The sequence below is a fragment of the Halichoerus grypus genome, chromosome 3 (genome assembly GCF_964656455.1).
Source record: "Halichoerus grypus chromosome 3, mHalGry1.hap1.1, whole genome shotgun sequence".
Lineage (NCBI taxonomy): Eukaryota > Metazoa > Chordata > Mammalia > Carnivora > Phocidae > Halichoerus > Halichoerus grypus.
In genome coordinates this window covers 12209048-12236543 of record NC_135714.1, presented here as the reverse complement: position 1 = coordinate 12236543, position 27496 = coordinate 12209048, and the positions used below count along the sequence as shown (strand labels likewise).

Sequence of the window (27496 nt, the reverse complement as noted above, 5' to 3'; positions counted from 1 at the left end):
TGCTCTGGGCCCAACACTCTATTTTATTTCTTTAGAACATCAGTTGCAAAGCTGTTCTGATTTTTAAAAAACATCAACTCTTACTTTTCTCTTTGAAGACAAAATGATGAATTAAATTCAGCAAGACATTTTGCAAATTTGACACGTGACATTTATGGGTTAAAAAAAGTCATGTACTACTGAAGTAAGTTTTCGACTGAGAAAGACAAAATTAAACTGTTATCTGTCCAGTGGTTGAAGCTATACTACCAAAATTAACTGTATAACAGTAATCATCCCAAATACCATTTCAGTTGCTGTTAAATGCCACCTTAAAGCAGTGTTCTTAGACTGAGGTATGCATAGGTACAATATGGGAAACTTGTTTAAAGTGGGTTTCTATCCTGAGACCTGTCATGAGTACTGGAAAGGTCGAACGCTACGGGTTCTCATAAAGGGATGCAGAACTAATGCATGGATCATAAACAAGGTACATTAAAGACTTACACGTCTTTGATGTGTTATCAATAAAGTTACCACATTTTAATTCCCTGCATTCAGATTTTAGCCCAAATTACAAAGTCATTCTGTAATTAAGGATTTCATACTTTTCTATAAATCTTCATAATATAAGCATATTGAGCTATTTTTAACCCAAGAGTCCAAGAATCTGCAAAAGGGTTTGCCAGGATGTTAGCCCAACATTTTGGAAGAGGCCATCAGGGTAATCTAGTCCAATATGCTATAAGGGGGGAAAATGAAGCATAGAGAGGTCACATGTGTTATCTTAGGTCAAAAGACTCTAACTGGAGAGTCAGAGAGAGTATAGACCTTTTCTTGATTGAGGATCCTTGCAAGTCATCAAAATACTTGATGTTTTTGGGACTCAGGAAAAATACATAGAACTAATATCAAACATATTTATAGGCATATATATAAAGTGCTATTGAGCTAAAATGCTTTATAGTTGAAAAATAAAACCTACTAAGTTTAAATGAAAGGAAACATTCAAAGTTATCATTAAGGAGAAAGAAAAGGGTAAATTTATTTATTTATTGGCTCCTACTACAGAATAGGTAGGTATTGCCCCATTTACCAACGAAAGGCACTGAGAATCAGTTTATAGACTTCACAAGATAGTTTTCTGGAGTTTGAATCCATGGCTCATGCACAATGGGTTCAATTTATTTTGTTTAGTCACAAAATCAAAATTATTGTCTTTAATTACTAAAATATGGAGTTACGCAATTTATTTTTTTAAATTGTGTATACTGGGGCGCCTGGGTGGTTCAGTTGGTTGAGCCTTTGACTTGGTCTCTGCTCAGGTCATGATTTCATGGGTTGTGGGAATGAGCCCACACTCCCCATGCCCCCTTCCATCTCTACACTCAGCAGGGATTCTGCTTGAGTTTCTGCCCTCCTCTCCCTCTTCTCCTAAATAAATCTTTAAAAAATAGAATAAAATTGTGCATACTACTCACCAAATTTCCATTCTTTTTAAAAATGGTATTTTGTGCTTGTCTATCTTCAAAACACAATAGCCACATGATATTACAACCAGAAGGTACAAGAATACACAATTAAAAATATGTGCAGCAATTTTACAAGCTCTTAAATTTATATCAATTATGCAAGTATATTAAAATGTAACTTTGAATACATAAATTCCTTTCCTAAGAAAGGTTTCTTAGCTTATTGAATTTTTCCCTTCTCTTTTACATGTAAGATTCTCCCCAACTTCTTGTTCTTGCTCTTCCCTTTCCTCCACTGAAAGTACTTCTCACGAGTGAAGTTATTTCTTTGACCAGCAGCTGGGACAGTGACATGTGAATAGCACACCAGCTCACTGTTTGCTTAATGGTTTAAATTACTGTACCTCATTGTCATCCAAATCCTGTTTTTCCCTTGTACTTTAACTCAGAATGTAATCTGATGTCTCTTTGATGGTGAGATTTGTCATGTTTTTAAAATATCCCTATTGTTTTCTAAAGGTGGTATTATAAATCTAGGCTTATATCTTTTTACAACTGATATAAAAAAACATTATGATATCTCAATTGCTATTTATTTTCCTTGGAGAATTGGTTCTTCTGTGCTGTGTAACGATTTCTTACATGAGATTATTTGTAAGTCAGTATTTTGAAGATTTAGAATACACATTTGAAAACACCCTTTCCTGGATTCTGAATTAAGTTGCAGAAGGTTGAATTAACCCAAAGAAAATAAATTTTTGTATTACAGTGAGATATTTGATTATCTAATCATCAAAACCTATACAAGGGAAGGACAGTGTTAAATGAAAAAAAAATTTTATATTGTTTTCAAAATGTTTAGTATGTTGATATCATAATGGGTTTGAAATTGTGCAGTTTCACAAAGTATTAGATCAAATAATACAGCTCCAGTGAAAAGACCCAACTGATGAGAAGCTACACATCCCTTAGTTTTCCCCTCTTCATTTTGCTCCTCAGCGTGTGACACCTTCATACCTAGACTGTACACAGCTGCTCCTTTCCTCTTTGCTATTTAAAAAGGATAGGCAGCCTTGGACAGTGATTTTCCTTGGGCCTGATATAGAAAATAAGAGAAATCCATTCTTATAACTGGCTGCCTTAGGAAACAGAATGATTCTTTCCCTTCCAGCTCCTGTTGAGTTAAAGGCAGGGGCAATAAGCCAATAAATACGGTGAGGCAGTAAATGAGAACTGACATAAACAAGCAATAAACGTCTACTTCCTTCTTGAAATCAGTAAACAATGGAATGGGGATGGTATTATACTATAAAAGATCAGAGGATAATACAATTTGAGCTATAAGGCATCTTAAAGGTCATAAAATTTTCAGTATTTTTTCATCTTCAAAATGATTCTGAAGACTTGTCCAGAACATTTGTTTTTGATTGATTAAGGCTCAGTTTTGACTAAGTATAACACAACAGAATTTCATGGAGGACAGTCACAGGAACGTTTGGAATTGTATTCCTGTGAACTGCTGTTTTATGAAGGAGAGTAAGGATCTTCCAAAGATTGGTTCCTCCTTTCCCAGGGTGGGTGAGGGTCAGGTCCCACCTCTGGGGCCCTTTTAGTCCATCTTGGTCCCTCACCTGGGCTCTTACGCTGCTGTCAGACCGGCAGGTGCCTGCTTTCGGCATGCTGCCCCCAAACAGCCCACTGTTAAATTTGCTGGGTCTGCAAATTTAGGCACTCACTAGTGACAACAGAAACCTCAAGGTTCTCTGATGAATCAACAGGAGCTCAATTTTGCTCTATTCATACCCGTTTATATCTGGCTGTCAAGTTTAGATCTAGGGAAAATTCCGGGGAGCTTAATGTTAGGGGAAGAATTACAACTTCCCTTTTGCACAGGTCGGTTCTGAAGTTGGCAAACCGACCTGCCACGGTCACCCTTAATAAAGCACGCAACCACGTGGGAAGCAGGTAGCAAAGTCCCTCGGCCCCTTCACTGGAGCATCTTCACTTGCACCATTACTGCGGCGGGTGGTCTCGACACCGCGCTCCGTGCGCAATTACTCGCCAGAGCCGCAAAGGACCGGCCAAGTAAAGCGGCCGCCAAGGTGATGGAGCACCGGCACCGCGGCGGCCAAGGGCCGTACCCCAACCCTAATCCCGAAAAACAGCCTAATACGCCCGCGGGAGCATGAAATGCACAAGGCACCCGGCTCCTCGGGTTTCCCCTCCGCGCCCCCACCTGTAGGGCAGCCTCCCCGAGCTCCTTCTTGCCCGAGTATTTTGGAAACTGTCAACGGAAACCCAGAGGCCAGGGAATGTGACGGGCGACCATAAATATGCAGAAGAGATGGAGTCCAAATAGCGGACGTATGGAGTCAGGGCTCGCGGAGGTCGGCGATCTGGAGCCGGGCCCTCGCTGCCGGGGCCGCGCGGTCGGTGCCAAGACCCGGCAGGCGGCGCCGGCGCACTCCGGGCACCGAGCCTGCAAAAGGGACCCCGGGCGGGCGGCCGGACACCTCGCAGACGACAGGCAGCGGGCGCAGCGACCGCCGCCCCGGGGCTCCTCCGCCGACCCTCCGTCCGTCGCCGCGTCCGGCCCCCGACCCGAGCCCCGGAGGCGGCCGCTGTCTCCGGCCGCGCGGCCCAGCCGCATGGAGCCTGGCGCGGTGTCCCGGACGGCCGAGCCCGCCGCGACGCGGGAAACCACCTCTCGCCACGCCGAGGGCAGGAAGAAGATGGCGGCGGCCGTGGCGGCGGCGACGGCAGCGGCGGCCTCCCACGCGCCGCTGACGCCAATGGCGCGCGCCGGCCGGCGAGCCGCGGATGGCGGCGGCGGTAGCGGCGGCCCGGGCTCCGGCGAGGGGCGGGGCGAGGCCGGGAGGGGGCCGGCCGGAGGCGGAGGCCGGGCCGGAGGCTGGAGGGAGGTGGCGGGGACAGTTTGTTGTGCTCGGAACATGGCGGGCGTCGGCGATGCGGCCGCCCCGGGAGAAGGCGGCGGTAGCGGCGCGGACGGCCCGGAGCGGGACGGCCGCGGCGAGGCGGAGCAGCCGGGAGGCGGCGGCGGCGGCGGCCATGGGCCCCCGCCGGCGCCTCAGCACACGGAGACGCTGGGCTTCTACGAGAGCGACCGGCGGCGGGAGCGGCGCCGCAGCCGCGCAGGTGAGGCGGGCGGGCGGCGCTAGGCCGCGCCGAGGGCGGCGGGCAGCGTCTTGCGATCCGGGGCCCCTGCCCCGCGGCCGCAACTGCCTCCGGGCCGCCCGGGCTGTGGGTGCGCGAGCCGCCGAGGCTCCTGGGGCGCTCCGTGGCTGCGCGGCCGCTGACAGCTCGTCGGGCGGGGTCGGCGCGCGGCCCCGGCGCCCCCGCGGCACACGCCCGGCCAGGTGTGTCCGAGAGACCGAGCTGCGGCCCGGGAAGTTCTGTCCTGGGTCACTTGACCGCTTTTGAAAGGTCCTTCAGAAAGACCCCCGGGCTCTGCTCCCGCCCGGAGTCGTTGGCGAGCACCTTCTACGTCGCAGGGAGCTCCAAACCGAGACGCTCAAGGCTGATTTCTTAATTATTTTCATGCCAAGGTGACTTTTTCGTTGTGTATTTTAAGCGAACTTGAGCCATAGAAACCTGTTAACTTGCCCTCCAAATATGTGTTCCTCAGCCGCAGCTAGCAATGTGGTAATGACCGTGAAGTTCAGTACTTTTGCCCAGAACAGAAATAACGTAGAAACCTCTCTTCAGAATGTTACCTGTGAACTTTTCCTAAACCGAAACGTAAGCCTCTTAAAAAAAAAAGAGGCTGTATAGGAAAAGATGCCTTCGTGACTCCTACTTTCAACGACCAATTTTAAGCATTTTGTTAGAATATTATTTTTTAAACTGTGGGATTCCTTTCTTTAAAAAATTTAAATTGCATTTGTATTCATACGGTAGTTGTATATTAGGCTTCAAAGAAAAAGATTTTGAGGTACATGTTTCATTGAGTATAGTGATCACATTTGCATTTTTATGTAATTCTAAGTTTTAAACAGCAGCTGAGCCGTAACTCCATTAAATTTCTTCCCCCAAAATTGCTTCTGGTGGGCAGTAGGGGCTCCATTAGCCGTTATTTCCTTCAGTTCCTGCAAATGAATGTTAAGTCCTAAGGCTTACTGCATCATTGATTGTACTTGAATATTGAAAAATGTAGGAGTACTCAGATACCAGAAGGTTGATCGGGTGAGATCCTGTGTGATTTGCTAATCGTCAGAAGTAGACAAAGGTTAGATTTTGAAGAGGTCTGTGTCTTTGAAAAATAAGTGCAGACTGTGCCTTGTTCAGTCTTTTTCAATTAACCACTTAAAAATTCTCAACTGTTTGGTTTAGTTGTCAAATACTTGCTTTCCAGAGTATTTACTTTCTCAACTGGCAGGATGTAAGTAAGACAGTATGGAACCTCTCAGCTGTCTGTTTACTGACTTGGACTTGAACCTTAAAGACGCTCAGGTGCAAATGGAAACAGGAGTGGCCAGGTTTCACTACAATGGCTTTAAAATACTTCTGAGTTTCAGGAAAGCCAATATTATAAAAGCCTTTGTTGTTGTTGTTTGCATACACAGAAAATGAAGTTGTCAGGAGCCTTTTGATGAGCACAGATGTCAGGTTTTTGGAATAACCCCTAACACCCCTTTCCTGGCCCTTCCAGAGATGGGTCTGAATATCTGGTACTGCGGCCTTCCGCAGACTTCGCACCACGCACGCGTTCTTCATCAGCATGAGTTTCTGAGCGTGGTTTACTTAACCTGTTGGAAGTTGGACTTTTAACCTAGTTGCAGAAAGTCTTTATCCGGGAGACACTTCCAGCTTTAGTTGTTGGGGTGGCCCTCGTTGTTTCCCTAATTCCATCAGTCTTGTGTGAGGAGAGATGACCGTGGCAACTCTTGGGGATCAAGACTTAGGTAAGAATCTCAGGAATATTTCAGCTGGGGTCACCAGCCAGTGTTGGTCCATGTGGGCCCCAGGTGTCTCTACTCTGCTAGGCACACAGATCTTCCCCTGCTGGCATCCACCCTCTAACTCGGATGCCGCATTGGTTGGAGATTAGAATTCTTTCAGTCATTCTTAAATACCCAGGCTGCTGAGCGGCTCTGCCTCACATTGCTGTTCTACCATCGCCCCTTTCTACTGCTCTGTAACCTTTCCCTCCTCCCTAGTGCAGTGTTCGGAAAACTGTTCCCTAGGGGCTGGCCTGGGCCAGAGGGCCTTTGAGTGGCACCACCTAGTGTCATGTGGGAAGCATTTCTCCCTGAATCAAATGTCTTCCAAGCCTCTGTGCTTGTACTTAAGGTGTTACTTGTCCATTAAAAAAAAAATTTTTTTTTTAGTATAGTTGGCACAGTGTTGTATTAGTTTCAGGTGTACAGCAGAGTGATTCAACATGTCTGTACGTTATGCTGTGCTCACCACAAGTGTGGCTGCCACCGTCACCATTACATACTTGTCCTTTTTTTTAATTCTTATGCTGCCCCTGATACTCTAGTTCCTCCTCTCCAGTTTAGCGCAACCTTTGTTTTTCCCTTTGGAAGTCACAATCTTAGTGTCTTGCTGGCCTAACCATCAGTTAGGTCCAAAGTCCTTTTTATTATTTCTCCCAAGGAATTTAGGGGTCTTATAAATGTTTGTTGGCCTGTCCCAATAATCTAGGATACCATGAATGAGTACACTGACTAGGTGCTTATCCACACCCTCCCCATCCAAGTAAAATAATTCAAACCATAGTATTTGAGGTTAATATTTTTGTTCTATACCTATCTTTGTCCATTTATATGTCTAGAAGATATATATATGAATATTCATTTGTGTATAAGCCGTTACATATACCATGTACGTGTATCTACATAAAGTGTAAGCTTTCATTTTGTTTCTTATTTCAGACTCTGAATTACTTGATTCTCTATGCTCTGACTTTGGCTTGCATGTAGCCTGGCGGTGGCTTGAAAGTGTTCCTCTGCTACTGGTACTTACACCCTAAGAGTGCAAAAGGGATATTCCACTCATCATACCTGTCTCTTTCTCTCTCTCAGAACGTTCATTGTATATTCCATGTTGCTTTATGTGGTCACAGTTCTTGGACTCTTGGTATAGCGCAGAACTACAGATTCATCTCTTCCTTCTTCTTTTGTTCCTGCTCTTAAAAATACTACCAACTTCTGTTGTCCTTTTTGACATAAGCTCAGATAATAAGTACATATTACCATAGTTTTGTACTCGTTCCCCACTTTACTCATCTGTAAAAGTTCTAAGGGGGAGAGTTTCTATATAACCATGTTCCCATTTAGGAATCTACATCTAGCAAGTCAACTTTGAACTAAGAATTAGGCAATCTGTTCTTGGCCTGGTTTGGTTGTTAAATTGCTCTTAGACTCTGTGCTTGCTTAGACCACTTGCCTAATTCTTTTGGCTCTGTTTCATGACTCCACTCCTAAATGGTTTAGTATCTGAAGTACGTAAGTGGGCTCTAGTGCCCGTGAAGACTTAACAGTAGAAGAACTGGTGTAAAATAAGCATTGTACCTACCAGTGAGGATAACAATACCTATATGATGCAGGTGTTGGAATATGCATAGGGATAGGTGTTGCTTGTAAAACAAAAGAGCTTAAAGTGAGGTCATGGGTGAACAGTATTGTGTCTGATTTCAACAGTGCTGTGGAACCCGTGCTTTTCCTTTTGTTTAAATGGTGACTCTTCCACTTCTAGAGCTTACACTTGTTATCCATCTCTTTTGCTGCTTTTCTCTTTCTTTACCCATTTTAGACCTCTTGCTTTACCTCCGTGAGGGAATGAGCAGAGGCAGAAGAAAGCCTAAACTCCAAAAAGCCAACTGAGCTCCTTTTTACGGTTACCACAAAAGACTTTGAGTGGGACAGAGGTTTTAACTGTTCATATTCTCTACGCCCTATTTTTGTGTAATTGAAAATTTAAATTCTTATTACAATTAATTTATTTTTATTAAAATACCTTTTCATTTAATTGGTCCTTATCCTCCATAGAATATGTTACATGGTTATCCCTGTGGCCCCAAACTTATCCTCATGGATGATTAAAGGCTGTTGTTCTGAAATTATACTCTAGTCAATTAATTTCTCACTTACAAAGGGAAGTAATAACTGTAAAACTTGACTGGGAAGTTACTTGGAGTAACCACCACATCCCTGAGATAGGTAAGGTAGAGTTAACTTCTCTCTGACACACTATTGCTCTGCTTTTAAAACTCTCACTTGCTTTATTTAACTAGTACATGTAAATTAAACAAGCAATGAAGTTATTCATTTTAGTCTTTGGGCAGTATCCTGGCTTTTTAAAATGTTTAACTTCATCCTAGTTTACCCTCCAAAATTCATCCCTGGCGGCTCCTTAGTGGCCCAGTTTGAGGAATGCTTGGGTGAAACAGGTCTTTGGAAAGACTATAGCATTGACTGTCAGATTACTGACATTCTGATCCCATTTTCAGTCCTTAACCCTGAAACCTTGTGACCTTTGAAACGGTCACTACTCTTTGTGTCCCTGTTTTCCATCTATAAATGTATAAATTCATGAATATTCTACCTATTCCTTACTTCCCTAAGTGAGACTATTTAGAAGCAGTTTGAGGGTCTTAAAAACTTGAGTGGTACCTTTACTATTATTTGACTTAGGAAGACAGAATCACTGTTGTATTGATTTCAAATGTGCCTTGTACAAGGATGAACCTCTGTGTTTGTGTAACAAACTTACATGTAGTATTTTTACATAACCTTAGTAAAGTTTATTACCATTTTATATTATTTAAGACTATGGAGATTCGCATGTTTTATAATATTTTCCTAACAGTTAACCAGTATTACTTTCCAATTTTTTAACGGTCAGTCCTATCTTAGGAAAGATATATTTAGACATATTACTTAACATTTAAATATATTTATGATTACTCATTACTTTTAATTAATACTTTTGTATCCTGGCTTCTTATTTCTAAACCAAGCTATCCCAGAAGATAATTAAACATAACCTTCTTTTAGGGATGAGGAGGAAGCAATTTATACTGTACTTTTTCTCAATTTAAGATACCGGAACATAGAGCATTTCTGCAGTAAAAGATGAATATTGATTAAAAATACTCTGGAGGAACTGATTTGGATTTATGATTGGTATTATTTTCCTTATATGAAATATTCACAAGTGGCAAAACTTACTTCTTCTAACGTAGAAGCACTTGTTTGTATTATAAGTATTTTTAAAAGACGTGCTGACATTTCTTCTTGGTAAGAACTAAATAAATGAACTAAAATTGGTTGACATCTAAAAAGCTAAGTCAGTGTTCGGAAAATAAACATTTGGATTATTTTATTTTGGAAAATAATTTGCTCTTAAAATATAAAGACAGATGTTTGGCATAACAAGTGAGAGCGACTTTTGCTAAGAAGGAATGAAATGCCATCACAGTACGGAAAAAGTTAAAGTGGACCAGAATTCTTAAGGGGTGGCACCCACAGGTGAAGGAACAATAGCCTTCTTAGGCTATTAGCCAGGCAGCTGTACCCAAATATCACAGGATAAGTAAGTTCAGACAAATCTGTAGAATGCTAGACAACAATGTTTAAAACAACAAGTACAAAAACAGTGAACCACAGCTGTACTTTGGAACAGAAGATTAAGTAGCATCCTGCAAAGCCTATCTATGGCTAGGGAAGGTGGACTTAACTAGCTCAGGCTGCAGGGCAACGTAAGCCCCTTCTCCTTCAGTATGAATCAAAGGGCTCTTTCTGGCCGGTTGAAGCCAGGTTAGGGCAAGGTTATCTTGTCTGGTAGATGGATGCTAATTATGGTGTAGGGGAGAAAGCACTCTGGACTTGGAGGTCAGAGATCCAGATTATATTCCCAATTTGCATCTTAACCTTTCAGTGACTTTGGACAAGTCTCTTAACCTCTCTGATCCTCAGTTTCTTCATTTGTAAAACGTGAACACCATTATCTTGCTCTCTTTAGCTCTCAGTTTTTGTGAGAATTTTATGAAGTACTGTGTGCAAGACCTTTGTAAACTGCCTCTTGGCATAAAGTGGGAGGATCTTAATCCCTTAAGCAGGGCCAGTTTTACAGGAGTGGGGGAGAAGAAGGTAAGATAAAGCTTCCGAAATATTTCACTCCACGAAGCTTGGTTCTTTTGTTGGTATTGCTTTAGTGTATCTTTAAAAACCATTTCCTAGCCCATCAGTATGATGTTAATTATAGGCAGGCCCTTCCCTCAGATTCAGGACTCACTGGGGGCTGGACATTGGGAAGATCAGGATTCGTGGTGCCTGCTTTCAAACAGCTCATGAGCTGGTAAGGGAGCTGACCAATTAACCGTGTTAACTTCACAGAGGTAAACCCAGGGTGCTGTATGTGAAACACAGAGAAAGAGGAGGATGGGGGCAGGGGGGTTTCCAGTTTTCTAGAAAGTACATAGTAGCCTGTTTACAAAAGCACTTGAGACAATGATAGGCAAAATAATCTAGTGCCACCTGCACCCCAATGTTTATAGCAGCAGTGTCCACAATAGCCAAAGTATGGAAAGAGCCCAGATGTCCATCAACAGATGAATGGATAAAGAAGATGTGGGGGGTGTGTGTGAGAGAGTATAATGGAATATTGCTCAGCAACCAAGAAGAATAAAATCTTGCCATTTGGAAGGATGTGGATGAAACTAGAGGGTATTATGCTAATTGAAATAAATCAGAAATAGACAAATACCATACGATTTCACTCATATGTGGAGCTTAAGTAACAAAACAGAGGAGCATAGGGGAAGGGAAGGAAAAATAAAATAAGGTAAAAACAGAGGGAGGCAAACCATAGGAGACTTAGCTCTAGGAAACAAACAGGGTTGCTGGAGGGGAGGTGGGTGGTGGGATGGGGTAATTGGGTGATGAGTATTAAGGAGGGCAAGTGATGTGTTGAGCACTGGCTTTTATAGGCAACTGATGAATCACTAAATTCTACCCCTGAGACTAATACAGTATATGTTAACTAAATTGAATTTAAATAAAAAATTAAAAAATAATCTAGTGCCAAAAAGCACACGCTTTGAGGATAGACTGCTTGATTTTGAATCCTGGCTCTACCGCTTTCTTCCTGTGTGACCTTGGAGACCTCCTTAACCTCTCTATCCCTTGGTTTCTTCATCTGCAAAGTGGACCTGACAGTAGAATATGCCTCATAGTTGTGAGAGCTGTGCACTAAAATGTTTTTATCATTTTGATTTTTTAACAAATTTTTATTTATTTGACAGCGAGAACAGGAACACAAGCAGGGGGAGTGGGAGAGGGAGAAGCAGGCTTCCTGCTGAGCAGGGAGCCCAATGGCGGGGCTTGATCCCAGGACCCTGGGATCATGACCTGAGCTGAAGGCAGACCCTTAACGACTGAGCCACCCAGGCACCCCTCATTTTGATTTTTTTAAGTGCATACTTTTAAATTTTCCATTGTGGAATTTAAATGGGTGTTTATAACTAAAATTCTTGCATTTCTAGAAGTAGAATCCTCACATACCACTGTTTTATATTTGTATTATAGTTAAGACACTTTTGTAGGTTTATATTGTACGACTTGTTTACAGAAAATTAGTTATTAGGTTAGATAGTTTGTTGAATATACTTATTTGCCCCATTACCGTTTATCCATGAAAACAGGAGTGCAGAAGCAGCATCAGTAAACACTAGGGAACCCCCAAACCAGAATTGAGTACTACCTCAGATCCTTTGAAATTACTAGTAAGGAGTTCAAGACCTTGTGTCATGCTTTGCAGTTGTTTTGTGCTTTCATGCAGATCCTTTCTCGGTCCCTTGGCCCTCCTGCGTGGACCCCAGGCAGGTTCTAAAACTGCTCCAAGCCTCAGTTTTCTCTTCTGTGAAATTGAGACCTATGATGTGAGCCAGGGTCACGGGACTCATGTGTGATAGAGAGAATGCCAGAACCCCCTTCTTCTGATTGCTAATCCCTGCTTTTCTTGTGGATCATAACAAAACTCTTATTATGGTAAAACTCGGTCAACTGCGTCATCAGGGAAGACGCCACTGCGGAAGATAATTTTCTAAGTAAACAGGGTATAGCTGTCTCAATCTTTTGATTTAATTTGCTGTTTTAAATTTAAAAATCCGTAATAGCCTGTTGCTGTATTTCCTTAACACAGCTGACATACTAGCAGGCTGCCCAGCTTCACTCCCTGCCCTTCCTGTGGATAACGCAAGCATCCTTGTCCCGCAGCCCCGGGCGCTCACTGGCTGTGCCTGCCAGCATGGCACCCTATCCTTTTAGGGGGGACGTCCGGATACCTGGTGGGTGAGCCTCTCCAGTCACTTAGACACACACACAGCCAGGAGGCTCCTTATCTGCAGTGGCAGCTGCGGCCAGTGAGGCGTAAGAGCTCGTCACTCTTTTCCTACTCACGCTCAGCCTCGGGAAAGTCTGTCACAGGCTGTTTTCTCAAGAATCTGGTGTTTCTCTGCTTTTACCCCTTCTGATTTCTGATTCTGTTTTTGTTCTCTCTGCCACACTGCTCTCTGATTTTTCCTCCTTCTTTGATCTCATACAGTCTTTGAGCAAGCGTGTGTTGAACACCTATGACGTGCTGTACCCCGAGGATGCAAAGGAAAGGACAAAACGAGGCCAAAAATGAGTGTGGTGGGTAGAAGCGCCAGAGTAGGTAGTCGCTGTGCCAGCCGAGTGGGGAAAGGCTGCATTCTGTTCAGAAAACCTGGGGATGGCTTCACAGAGCAGGCGCCTGTCCGTGGTCACCTGTGGGAAACTGGAGGGGAATTCTGTTCCAGAACTACCTGGAGTAACCACAACCCTGAGATAGGTGTCAACCGACTGCCCTGTTCGCAAGAAGTGAAACGTAGCGTAACTAGAGAATGGTGACCTAGAGATTCAGCGGAGGCAGGTGTGGGGCATGACTGAGAACATAGCCGGGGGCCAAGTTGTAGGGGATCGGGTGTCACCGCCACGGAGGTGTAGGGCCTGGCCCGCAGGTGGCAGAGAGCACTGAAGGGCGCCCGCAGCCGGTCTGCGAGCATGCTGGCTCTGGCTGCCCCGCAGGGTTAGGGCTGAAGGGAGGAAAGACTGGAAGAAAGGCATGAGTCAGGAAGCTTAGGTGGGAACTTGGGGGGTGGGGGAGGGATGAGAAGGACCAAACTAGGGTGGCATAGAGAGAGAGGGGTGAGTGAATAAATGTGCCAGACGACAAGTCAGTGGGGCTTCGTGAGAGAAGGGTGGCCCCAAGCTTCTAACATACAACGGTGTCACTGGTGGTGCACGAGCTAAAGTCAGGGCTGCAGGAGAGGGTAGATTGTGGGGGAAGATCCTGAGCTCCGCTTACAGGTTCAAGGTAAGGGTGGGGGGCTCCAGGTGGAGTTGCCCAGGAGGCAGCTGGAAATATGGGTCCAGGTTCCTGCGGTCAGATATGGTGACTTCAGGATTCAGATGATGGTTTTAACCTTAGACTGTCCAAAGAGAATAGGAAAAAGAGAAAAGGACACGCCAAGGAATAAGAGCTTTCAGGGATGGCCGGCGTTTCACTCTGACTGGTGCTTCGTTAGGACACAGTGATGGGAACACTGAGCCGGCAAACCCCTGCAGGTCAGGTGGGGGAGAAGCTGCCAGAGACACCCAGGGCCGAAAAGTCGGGCGACTAGAGAGGGCAGCGCCTTGGTGGAGGGTGGCAGGCAGGAGTGGGGACGGGAATCCTGGTGAAGTGACCTTTGGGGCTCGCTGCTGTCAGTACAGTCTGTCCTGCCTTCAGAGAGGCCTGCTGCTTCTCAGATTTTACATGAAAGGATTGATGTTTATGACATATTTATTGATCTATATCAGCTAATCAGAACTTCCTTTGCTTTCTGGGGCGCCTGGGTGGCTCAGTCATTAAGCATCTGCCTTTGGCTCAGGTCAGGATCCCAGGGTCCTGGGATCGAGCCCTGCATCGGACTCCCTGCTAGGTGGGGAGTCTGCTTCTCCCTTTTCCCTCTGTGTTCGCCTGCGCTCTCTCTTGCTCATATAAATAAATAAAATCTTAAAAAAAAAAAAAGCACAGTCTTTGCTTTCTAATTGGAAGACTGAACTGAATAAGAGTATCTGTATACATTTTTTTAAAGATTTTATTTAGGGGCGCCTGGGTGGCTCAGATGGTTAAGCACCTGCTTTCGGCTCAGGTCATGATCCCAGGGTCCTGGGATCGAGCCCCACGTCTGGCTCCTGGCTCGGTGGGGAGCCTACTTCTCCCTCTCCCTCTGCCTCTCCCCCTGCTCATGCTCTCTCCCTCTCTGTATCTCTCTGTCTCAAATGAATAAATATTAAAATCTTAAAAAAATATATTTTATTTATTTGAGAAAGAGAGAGCACGAGCAGGGGGACGGGCAGAGGGGGAGAAAGAGGGACAAACAGACCCCCGCTGAGCGGGGAGCTCCATGTGGAGCTCCATCCCAGCACCCTGGGATCATGACCTGAGCCATCAACAGACGCTTAACCAACTGAGCCACCCAGGTGCCCCAAGAGTATGATTTTTTATCTTTCATTGGTTTGGCTGTTCTTGTTTGCAGCTCAAAAGGCTTTCTTTTTCTCCCCTTCATACGGCAGATCGTGTTCTGGATTTAGCCAGTCTACAGTATATTAGAAAGTTCCCAATCAAAAATTGTACTCTGCATGGATTTGGTGATACTAAGCCCTTCTAATCGGAACATCTATTAATATGTGAACAATACAGTTCACCTCTGATGTCCCTAGCTTCAACTGTAAATGTACTGAGAGCATGATGCTCACAGTGTATTTGATGATTCGGCCTGCCCTGCTCGAAGCTGGAGTGGGTGGAAGTCTGCTTTTCTCTCCGTCTGTTTCGATCCCTAGATATCTCTTATGGTATCACTAACTCTCCAGAGAGAGGACAAATCTGGAGTTTAAAAAAATGTGTGCACGTATGTATATATTTTTTTGTGTAATATAACCTCTATACATGAGCAGCCCATTTGACCTGATGCTCAGAAGAACTCGCCATCTGTTCAATGCTAGAGGAAGTAAGCTGTTTTAGGCCCCCAGGAGGTAGTAAGTCTCCTTCTGGGTCTTCCTAAGGGCTTTTCAAGGGTGTTTTTGACTCTAGACTCTTCCCCATCCCTGCGGACTTTAAATCCTGGCACTCACATAAGATGCAATTCCGTGAGTCAGTACTCATACATGAAATCCACCTTCCCTCTTTTGTCATTTTTTGGAGGGAACACCAACACTGTGTTTGGTAAAAGGACCACAAGGGCCAGCTCAGGGCAAAGAGAACAAATTGAAACCTTTGGTATCCTGACTTCTGGAAGAGGGCTTGGCCTCCTGGGGAGTAAGAATAGGATGGTAATGGGAATCAGGGGTCCTGAAAAGTCAGCGAGGTGATGGGCTGTCAGGGAAGGGGTTGGAACCTTAGCATCTCATCCCAGAGACTCCAGTTATAGCCAAGGGGAAAGTACTCAACCTCCTTTGGCCTTACTTTCATTTGAGACGAGGTGATTCTGGGTGAATTTGTTTTGGAGGAACAGAGATAACAGGTGGACAAATCCAAGGAAAGGTGAGTCTTTCAGATCTTGTTGAGGTTCTACTTTGTATGACTTAGTATGATGATTATCCTGTTGGTAGGCCTTCACCTAGGGAAATGGCATTATTTAGGTACTTTTGCAGGATCTCTGAGGCTGAAGAAAGAAGTTGCACTGATAATCAATGTAGTTCACCCAGGATGGTTTTTGGACCCGAGCAATGCCTGTTTAGGTGACTTGGCTCTCTTTTAGCTTATGTAGAATCATATATAGAGATATAGATATAGATATATACATTTATTCATTTTGTATATACTTGATCTCTACTCTCCCTTATGTCTATCAGTCTAGGTCCTATATCACCTATAAGACCCAGGACTGCACTCTTGCAAACACTTTTCTAACAGTTCTGGCTCATAGTAATTGTTCTTTTTATATTCCTGTGGCTTTTTCCCTTTATACCACACAGAGTAGCAATTTTGTCAATAATTTTTGCTGATCATTTGTGTGTAGCTGTTCAGTTCTGGGACAGAATTACAGACTGTTTTGTTTTATTCTCTTTTTGTTTTATATATGTATTATCTTTGGCCCCAGCTAGCATGTAAGTTTCTTGATAAATACTGTTCTTTTTGTTTTGTGTCATTTTCTTTTCCTGTAGAGCTTTCGTTGTTGAGGTTCCTCAGTGCTGAACTAACAAGAGGGTACTTCCTTGAACATAATGAGGCCAAGTATACAGAAAGAAGAGAAAGAGTATACACTTGTATGCGAATACCGAGAGAATTGGAAAAGGTACTATTTTTTTTTCTATTACAAGACATCATTTTGAAAGTTATGTCAACATGTTAATTATATGAAAATAAATTGTGAACAGCTTGAGTTGAGTTTTTAAAATATTGGAAATAATGTGATCATAGGTAATTAAATGTATTGGGAGTAGGACTTCCCATCCAGGAAGAGGCTTTAAAACTTGTGTTTTTAGTGTAAGATCCAGTGTTTCTTAACTTTGCTATGTATTAAACTTACCGTATTTCCACTTGTGTCCCAGCCAGGTCACTTTTTCCAAGGAATTACTCTCTACCTACTCCTTTAGTTCTCATCAGTTTTATTGTACCAGGGGCAGTATTTTTTCCATTCAACATGACAAAGTATTTAATTTCAGCCCTTTTAAAGGTTTCAGTTTCTCAGAAAGCCCTCATATTTAAAACATAAATGACAGGCTCTTCAAAGAAAAAGACGATTCATTGCATCTTTGCCGCAGAAAACCTCACGTGCTGGGGTGAGCGTGGCCCCAGCAGCACTGGCTCCGTGCACACTGTGTTCCCGCGGGTGTGTCTCAGGTCTGTCAGGACCAGTCAGAGATGTCGGGAAGGCCGCTCTTTTCCCTCTGCATTGCTGCAGTTGGTACGTCTGAGCAATTCCAAGATTTCTTGCCAGAAAGGAGGAATGAAGAAATAATTCAGCTTTGGCTGTATTAGAACATGGTTTTGTGCTTTTATAGTAACTTAAAACTTTTAATGGTTTGATCAGTTCCTTAGAATCTTACTTTCTGTTGGAGTGGCTGTCAGAGGAGTTTTGCTGGTTTGCTCGGTCAGAGTGTTCTAGAACAAGAGGGGCGGGAGACAGTGAGGAGCGAGGACCCAGCTGGTCGGGTTGATGGTCTTTTACTTCCAGCAGTCCCATCAGTGTGGTAGAGGGAAGGGAGGCAGCTGGAGAGTGACGGTTCGAGAAGTGTTGCTTCACATGGGCTCGGGTGGCAGGTCGCCTGCTGCAGCTCGAGGGCGTTCTGGGCTCGGGTGGGGAGAGATGAGAGCAAGCGCGGCCTGGAGAGAGAACAGTGCTGACAGTGAGACAGTGGCTGCCTTGGATATGATTGCGTGGCTGCTTCTCTCGGGAGGCTCGGGTTCCAGGGAAGAGTCAGGGCCTGGGGGGTGAGACGGAGGAGTGTGGGGGCGCTCTCGGCACCACTGCTCCCCCAGTGCGGCAGCACCTTGATTTTGTATATTGGAATTTATTTAAGATTTTGGCCAGCGATGGGGGGTAGTGTTTCTTTTGCTTGCCAATAATAATAGTAATAGTAACAGTAATTCTTAGGTCTTTCTTAAACACATTAACTTATTTTCTGAGCTCCCTTTTTCCTTCCAGTGTTAAGCCAAGACAGGGAAATAAGAGGATACACGGCAGAGGGAATTGGAGAGAGGTTTGCTGGGATCTGTGTCCTTGTACAGGACAGTGCCAGCCACAGTCAGCTTTTACCCACCTGGTCTCTTCAAGGGAAGGTTTTTCTCTCACCTGCCTGAACAGTTGTGGATTCCCATTTTTCTGTGGGGAGTGCACAGAGATTTGCCTGCAATCCACGGCCAAACTATGGACACACCCAAGGGATTGCTTCAAAGCAAGAAGTGTGTGTGTCTGACCCGTTTTATTACCCAACGTGGGGCCGAAATGATGAGCAGCGGCCACAGCCCTCATGATGGTGAGCTCATCGGAGGAGGGTCAATACACATATCCTCTTCTCTTTACTGGCACCATTGACATGCCAAGCAGTTTCTTGGTAGATTTCTCACAGAAACTTGCGACCGTTTCAGGTTTCTTAGTGTGAGTGTTGTCTTCTGGGGAAAATGCCCACAGGCCTTGGTAAGACTTCACTATGAACCAGGGTGTTTTTCAAACCATGGTGCATTAAGGGACCACTGATGGGATGGGTAACTGATGAGGTAGGTTGCAACCAATTAGGAATTTCTTTTTAAAGAAAAGAATAGAAAAGTTATCAGAGTGCATTGCCTGTAGGAGGGTAAGTATTTTGTCATGAAACTTTGGTTTTATTTGTGTGTATATAAGGGGAATAACATCAGAAAAGTTGAATTAACACTGCTCATGCACAATTGTAATAATTTTCTAATCCTGTTTCCTATTACAGAGGCTTTTGCTTTGGGCCTATTTAGGAAAAGTTGATTTAGTCTCTTAGAACAACACTTCAGAAGCATATTTATTGCTTAAAATGTATAAAAGGGTGCGCATTTTTCAGTTTAAAGCAATTTCTTCTTAACTTCTCAGAATAAGTGAAATATAGAGGAAACCAGAGTTCTATTTCAGTTTAATCACAGGCGTAAATTTCTCGTAACAGGCTGAGTTCCTTCTGGTGTCTCCCAGACCTTTATGTTATTTTTTATTTTAAGAGGTGGGGGGCTATCTAGATGTTCATGTCAGTAAATTTATTGTTTAATTGGTAATACCTAATGTATAATATCTTTTCCTGATATAGAATATAGAATACTTCTAATATATAACACTGTATTCATTTTTTTCCTTATTTTTTGGTAAATGCTATGATATTTTCATGTAGCCTTTCCAGGAGGAGAAACTTGACAGTTAAAGAGCACTTTGCTTCTACAAGGATTGCACGAGCTATAAAACACCTAATTAATGTTTATATTTTCAAGGCAAGAGAGTGGTCAACTCAGTATCTCTTACTGAACCTGTTTACTAATGTGAAAAAAATTCCAGAATTTTTGTGTAATTTTCTCAGTGGAAAAACACATACTTGACATTCAAAACAGGTAAATTGCTTATATATTCAAAATAGTATTTCCAGTGGCTGGTACTCTTTTCATATTTGAACTTCTCATTCTGATGTGAAAGGATGAAATTTTGGAGTGTTTTGTTGGCCTTGGGGAGCATTTCCTTTTTTTCCCGCCACAAATCCCTTTCCACCTGCACCCACACACCCCTTGGGTTCTCATCCTAGATCTGTTCCTCACCGTGTGTGATCTGTGTGGGGTCTGTACTGTTCTCTTTGTACAGCGGAGGACACCGAGCTACACTTTCTCTGCGGTCTAAACTGAGAGCAGGATAGTGCAGTGGTCAAGGGCATGAACGCTAAAGCCAGCCTGCCGGGATCAGCATCTCCACTCCACCATTTGTCAGCTGTGAGGCCTTGAGCCACTCACTTCTGTCCATTTGCCTCAGTTTTCTCATCTGTGTATTACTTATGGGTGAGCCCCATATAAATGTTTTAAAATATTTTATAGTCCTCACCTCAGCAACTTGGGGAATGCCCTGCCCTAGGAGAGCAAGAGAAATTTGGAAAGGTTTCTTGTCTCCAGGTTGCATTCCAGGGGATGTCCCCTCACAGGAGGGATAGCTGTCGTCTGGGGCCTCCCTGGACAGCAAGGGGTGACCGGGAGCGGTGTGGTTTCCATGGCTCCCCCATGTCCCACTTTGATCTTATGTTAGACTTTTAATCTTCCTGCTTCACTTGCTAAATTTGACTTTTCTAACCCAGCAAGGGACATGGTTTTCTGACTCTCCTCCTCCTTGGATTGTTGACCACAGGCAGTTTGGGGGAGAACTGTTTTCTTCCCTCTGTCTTTGTAACCATGCTGTCTTAGAGTAAAGCGTGTCTCTTTCATGAAGGATTTAGCTGGTGGTCAAAAGAGATAGTAGCACACCCTGTCACCCTGACATTTTCTGTCAGGCCTCTAGAGTCTGGCCTCAGCAGGCCCATGACTTAGAGCTTATGGTTAGGTCAGACAGCAACACTTTAGAAGCTTTCTGAAATCAGGGCAGGATCACCAGTTTCTTAGACAATTCCTGGTAAGTGCTTATGGCTCCATAGCCCCCCTTGACTTGTCCATTTACATCCCACTTCTGGCAGCTATTTCTGTGTGAATAAAACAGATAGCAGTTATCAAATAAGGATTAGGTGCCAGGCACTGTCCCAAGCACTTCAAATGAGTTAGCATTCCATCTCCCCCCTGCCTCATGCGATACATGTTCTCTTCAAGTCTTGTTTTCTCCATCTGCACTAACGTGGCAGTTGTGTTGATGTTTGTGCTGCATTTTGACCCCATGGGAACAATTTATCCTGCACCCCGTGGGAACAGTATCCTTGTCAAGAGCTAATTTTGTCATCTGTGTGAATCCCAAACTGCAGGAAATAGTAAGGAAGTGCTCACCAAAGTATTCTTTAGAATTCCCTAATACCCTTAAATGCTAGTCTAGGGAGCTACAGGTCACTTACTCACTTTGTTTATTGATTGTTCTCAGTTTGTTCTGAATACCGTCTGTAGTCCAGGCACTTCGGCAGTGTGCAAGTACCGTGCTCACCTCCAGACTTGCGATGGTGATGCGCTGCAAGGTGGTGAGAAAAGGAGGTTGATTTTGCACCTGCATTTTTAGGGCTTGGGGGTGTGGGGGGGTGTGCTAGGAAGATCCGGAGGTGGGGAAACTGTTAGGGACAGGAAAGGACAGGTACACTGGGTGGAGAGACTGGATCCAGGTAACTGTGAGTGGTCAGACTAAGCAGTGGAGACTAGCTTTGGGAGGATTTCTTTAGGAATGCTTTTACCTGCATATGTGACGGACTACCTAACAGTGGCTTAAACAGGTTTGAAAATTGTTTTGACGAGTCTAGAGGAAGGTGATCTCCTTTGTTCCAGCCAATTAATGAAGCCAGCCTAGACTCGGAGTCCTTTTTATGTTTCCATTTCACCATCGTTGGCAAATTGGCTTTCAGTCCTCTTGCTCATTGCCTTTTAATAGAAAGATGCAGCTGCGACCTCAGGCAATGCCTCTGCATTATCACCCAAAAGAGGAGACAGACAGTGCCACCATTTGACTGTCCCTTTTATAAAGAATTAAAAGCTTTCCCAGATGTGCCCCCACACACTTCCTTCAGTGTGTATCTTATTGGCCGGAGTGAGTTGCACAGCCATCCCCAGCTGCCCGGGAGACTAGGACAGTGGATGTGATACTTTTCCAACGAAGGGAGGGGCAGACTGAGAATGGTGATTGGGTTAGCCACCCCTCAGAACTCTGCTTCTGAAAAATTTGTATAGCCATGTTCAACATAGATTAGCAATAAGAGAAGCAGGAAGGGCTCAAGATCTTTCCGTGTTCCTAATCTTTTTTCAAATTAAAATAAATTGATTTATTTATTTTACCTCTTAAGAAATAAGTGTGCTAGATACATGTCAGGTGTAGGTTGTGATGATTACAAATCCTTTTATCAAAATTACTTCCTTTCCGTTACTTCCATATGTTTATGTAACTGTCTATCATAAAAGGTAGAACTAAAACAAAAATACATTTTTGACTTTTCTTTACCTTGTAATTCTATGCTTTTTGGCAATTTTTTATTTCATTGTTACCGTAGTTTTTTAATACATTTTTTCGAAAATGGAACTCAACTGCTTAGTCTTCAGTGGAACTGCTTAGTTGTTTTAAGAACCTAGTAAATTTTCCTAAGCTTTAAATTTGTCAGGTTGAAGGTATAAGTATTGCTATGGGTATAGAATGTTGTTATTTTTCCGTGTAGACAATTGCTATTATTGAAAGGGACAAATGTTACTGTGACACGGGAAGATTGGGGGTCAAGATTCAGTAATGTTAACTTCTTCTCAGGTCTGCAGGTGATAGGCGAGTGGCCTGATCAAGGCATTGAACCTCCTTGGGCTTTGACTTTCTTTGTCAGAGATTATGGGGTTGGACTGGGGCATCTTAAGAGAGCTGATCGTCCATGACTCTGAGTGAGTTTGCGTACGAGGAGCAGGGGAAACAGGAGCAAATGGAAAGCTTCACAGAAAGGGAAATTGTACTTACCTAGGGGAGGAACTTAGATCTGCTTTTCTGAGGGTGGGGGTAGAGGATGTAATACTTGCAAAAAATAATTCCACGAGTTGTTTTCAAAACAATGAACTTACTCAGAATTACCACAGAAAGCCTTTTCGCTGTTTCTCAGTGTGAGTGTGTGTTAACAAAGTGTAGTCACAGCCATCGTTTCGCCTTTATTTCAGGAAAACAGTCCTGGGATTTCATGGTGAAACTGTATTGAGGACTTACCCAGACCCACGTGTATGGCAGCAATTTCTGGGGCATCCTGCTCAGTTGCTAATTTCAAGGAAGTGTGTTTGGGGGATCATTCCCCTAAGTTCTTCTCATGATGCAGCTCTTGTCTGTGACACACCCTGACTCAGATGTCCCACCATGAAGCTGCTCAGAAGCAGGAAAGCCATGGGGATCTGCATTTTTCAGAATCCAGCATCTGGGCAGCCCAGGCTGACATTCCTCAGGTTCTGAGGCTTGTTGCCCCCTGTTTGGAGTGGCAGTGGCCAAGGCTTCTTCACGCCTCTGCAACAGTCTTCACCTTTCTTAACTCTCTTGGAGGACAGGACCCGTTTGGCAACGGCAGTGGCAGCCCCCTCCAGAAGTGGGGCTTGGAGGGGATGGCGGAGCGGCCCGGCATCCAGGGCCTCGTGGCCTGGTGGAGGCCCCGCTGCCTGTTGGGCGTATAGGACCCATGCGACAGCTCTAGGACAACCAGCTGAAGACTTCAGGCTCTACCCCATTCACTGATGTAGTTAAAAGACAACTTACGAAGTCACCACTGTGGGCCTGTGTTTATCTTTTTGAATGAGGAACTTATTTCTGTCGCGTTAGCTTTGGAAACAGTTTTACATCTCTCTCTTCCTCTCTCTTTCCGTTGTGCCATTGCAGGCCATTGTGATCTCTCACTCAGACCATTGTTCTCCTTCACTGTCCTCTCTGCTTACTCAGCTTGCTGTAATGCCCTGATCACTCCCTAAAAAAGTAGATTGGAGCTGAGAAGTGGTGTGGTGGTGTGATGGTGGCCGGCAGCAGCTGCCACACCTCTGTTCCTCAGCGGGACTCTCATATGTGCCCTAGGGTCCGCAGGGCCCGCCCAGCCCACTGTGTTACAGCGCTCTTTGCAAACACCAAGTAATGGTCCCTGCCTCAAGGGGCGTTGGGAGCATTCAAGAAATCAATGTGGGTCAAGTGCTTAGAGTATAACAGTATTCGACATGGCTGTAAAAGAAGCAGGAAAATCCAGGACCTTTCCATGTATATAGTCTTTCTACAAATTAGAATCTTTAATTTGTTTCTTTATTTACCTCTTAAGAAATTTATTCCTCATGTTAAAATATATGTCAGGTGTAGATTGTGATTATTACGAAGGCTTTCATCCACATTCCTCTGTTTTCTGCAGTTACATATGTATATGCAGTGTTGCTTTGTTATAAAGGTCCATGGGTCACGGTAATCCGTTGTTTGCCTCCTCCTAGACTGCAGACTTCCTAGGGGTACGAATTTTTGAATTCAGGTGAATAAAAGTTTTTATAGGGATGACCTTGAAGCAGTAATTGCTTTCAAAGTCAGTCATTTGTAAACTTTTTAAATTGATAACTTATTCTCCTAAGAATGATAATCCATTCTTCCAATAATGGGTCTCTGCATGTGGGTTTGTTGAGAACTCCTGGAACACAGGATAAAGGTATGTGTTCCTTCGTAATTACTGAAGATGGTTTCTGTCCCTCTTGTATAGTGATCACATTCAGCCTCCCACTCACGCTGCACCTGGGCATGCTCTTCCCTTTGTTCGAAATTCTGTTCCTTCTTACTCTTGCCTTTGTTTGAAATTCTGTTCCTTCTTACCGTGCCTGCCAAAATCTAGTGCCCCTCTTGTCTCCTCTGTGGGAGATCCTTGCTAACTCTGTTCCTCCTCCCCTTGGTGTACAGTCCGCAGTGCCACACTCCATTCCTGCCCACCCTGCCCAGAGCACGTCATTCACCAGCACTGTGTCCAGCTCACTAGATTGTAAATTCCCCAGGGGAAGATGTCCTTCCTAATGACCTTTGATCCCCAGTGTAGAATTGAGCCAGATATGGTCTCAGCTCTTTCAGGAGGAGACCCTGAGCTTTATAAATTGTGAGGCCAGGGAAGAAAAGGGAAACACTGCTTCCTGCTTTGCTCCAGGCCAGCCACCCCCCACCAGTGGGTGCTGTGTGGTGGTCATGGTGGAGGAGATGGTATTCAGAATTGCCAGAAGATGGTTTGTGTAATTGAGAGAGGCGTATTCCAGAATTGTGCTATTTTGATTTTAGCCATAAAATTGTATTTATTTTGAAATCTTGAAAGGAAGGCAGGATATTTTTGTTAAAAAGGGACAGATTTAAAAAACGTTAAGAAACCCTGCTCCATTCTCCACAGAGAGAGGTTTTTTTTTTATTTATTTCTTTTGAGGTGAGTCTTTTTCAAATGATGAAGAGCAATAGTAGTAGGTCCAAAATGAATGTGGGAAGAGCTGGTTGTGGAAATGTTCACTAGCCTGTGATGTTTTGTTGACCAATGTTGCAGAATCTGCCATTTTGTAGTTTTCTTAACATTGAAGTTCAGATGTTAAAAGCTATGTCAAATCTTTTTTTAAAAAATATGTATAAGGCCAAATACAGTAGCAAGGTTGAGGCTGGAAGGATGAGTAACAGGTGTCATAATAGAAACAGTGATTCCATTTTCAGAGTTGTGTCTTCCGCAGGCTGACGTCTGGCCCTGTCTCTGCTGCTCACAAACCAGGCAAGCTCCTGAGTCTCACTGCAGAGCAGGGGTGAGGGGGTGCTTCTGGCCTCTTGGGTGGGGGAGGGAAGATGGACTGAGGCCGTGGGTGCAGTGCCCGGGTACACCGCAGAGCACCTGTAGAAGGCTTCCAGAGTCCTTCCAGATGAGAGCTCCTGCAAGACACAAAGGCCTGCTGACGTTTCTTTCCTTACAGTGTTTCTTCTTACAGGTTTTTTATTCTAAAGATTCGCAAGAGCTGTCTTATTAATTAAGCAGATTATTTTGAAATAATTATTTGCCCATGTAAATTTTAATAAATCCCTACTTCTGAGAATGAACTTTAAGTATTCTCAAATTGAATATCTGTAATTTTGTGTCTCAGTGCTTTTCGTTCATTTTTGTACAAAGAGCTTCCCAGTGTGTTCTGACTCCGAAATTCTCTGCAAAGCTCCCTGTAGCCACTTTGAACCGTCTTCACTGCCCGTGTGGCTGCCCATGAAGGGAACTGAGTTCCAACCAGCCTGCCTTTCCGGGGACCTGTTTTTCAGACAGTGAGTTACCACCCTTTAGTGGGTTGTGAATTTAGTGAGACCGACATTGTTTTATAAAGAGGAAGTAGAAAATATCAACTTGAATTCCATGGACTAAAAGTTAATCTTATTTTGGTGAAACTTTTCTTTTGGGTTTTTGCGTGGTTATGAATGTTTTGAGTGCATATGAAAACATAGTATTTTTCTCATGGTGGATCATGGTTAGAGTTTGAATCCTCTTCTTTGGGCAGTTTGCTCCTTTACAAAACTTTGAGTTGTTTTTTTTTTTTTTCTTTTTAAGACTTTGGCCTTCTTAAAATAGTGGTCATAGATTTCATGCAGCTATCATAGTCTCTGCCGTGAAAGCTGCACAATATTTGATTAAGAGAAAAGGAGGAACAACTCAAAGAATGAGTGTTAGCCCGGGGAAGGTTTCCCACAAAAGCATGTACAGCATTGTGTCTTCTTCCATCCCTGGGAAGATGCACAGAATGGAGGAGCAAAAGCCAGAAACTCCATGTTCGATTTCTTCTTGAAATATTTTCATCATGCTTTGCCATGCAAAGTAACTGAAGGTGTGAAAGTACGTATTATTCTCATAATATATGCCCAAAGTGTTTAATTCTTAGTAACATATTTTCAAAGTCAGCAGTAAATCTAAATATGTGAAATTTATTTGCCTTTTATAAGTTTGATCCATTAAATGTCTGTTTGTGTTTTTTATGACACTAGGCAAATTAGTAAGAGTTAGCACAAAGAAAATTGTGTTAACCCCTATGCCTAGTAAAAGTAGGGAGTAGGATCTCTTTGCTCTGCTTAAACTGCTTTAGAGAGAGCGTGCAGGCCTTGGGTCGGGCAGACTCGGGCTCGAACGCCAGTTCCTTTACTCTGACCCCCAGCTTTGGGCAGGCGTTCAGCTTCAGAGCTGCGGTTTCCTCAAGTGTCAAGTAGGGATGGTAATAACCACTTCAAAGAGCCGTCAGGAGGATTAAGTAGCAGGCTCTTACCACCGCACCTGGGAGATGTGAGCGCAGGAGCCACTGCTGCCCGGGCCCTCCAAACTCGGGGGGTGGGGGGTGGCATGTGAATTAACCGAGAGATGCCCATGCAGTGTCCTGCGGGGCGCCCAGCTCACCCTGCACCTGGCATGGTTTCTTTACCTCCTTCAAGGATGAATGTTTCTGTGGTTACATGTTGTTTACTTTATTAGGAGATTTTCTCATTTTCATCCATAAGGAATTAACAAGAGCCTGAGCCTTATGAGAAAGTGCACCATCCGAGTAGCAGGTGCAGTAGTCGAGTCCCCAGTCCCACGTTTCCAGAACCTGAAAGGCATTTCTGTTGCTTTTCTTGTGCATTGTGTGTTCTCATGACACAAGTGCTTTCCCTCCACCCAGCTGCAGTGTCCCCAGACCACGGCCCCTTGCTTTCCTTCCAGTTTTATGTGACAGTCTGTGACTGACCGCCCCAGGCAGTTCCGCGGTCAGCGTACCCTGTGAGATTATTGCTTGCCCACTTGGTCTGCCGGGCTGGTTTCAAATGTGACTTCTGTTACTGTTGTTCACCGTGAACGATGCAAATACAGATTCCTCAAAGCCAGAGAAAGGTAGCTGTACTGTTCTTT

At 44.1% G+C, this 27496-nt stretch overlaps 1 protein-coding gene across 2 annotated transcripts in view; it reads left to right on the top strand.

Annotated features, from left to right (window-relative positions):
- The first annotated feature begins 4084 nt into the window (after positions 1-4084).
- Positions 4085-27496, top strand: part of TAPT1 (transmembrane anterior posterior transformation 1) — a 60023-nt gene continuing 36611 nt past the window's right edge. For both annotated transcript variants that reach the window (XR_013446290.1, XM_036074805.2), the window contains exons 1-2: positions 4085-4607; positions 16649-16779. Coding sequence is in view for 1 of the 2 variants with exons in the window: in XM_036074805.2 (XP_035930698.2) it covers positions 4100-4607; positions 16649-16779 (639 nt within the window). In the remaining variant the exon portion in view is untranslated. The remainder of the gene's footprint in view (positions 4608-16648; positions 16780-27496) is intronic.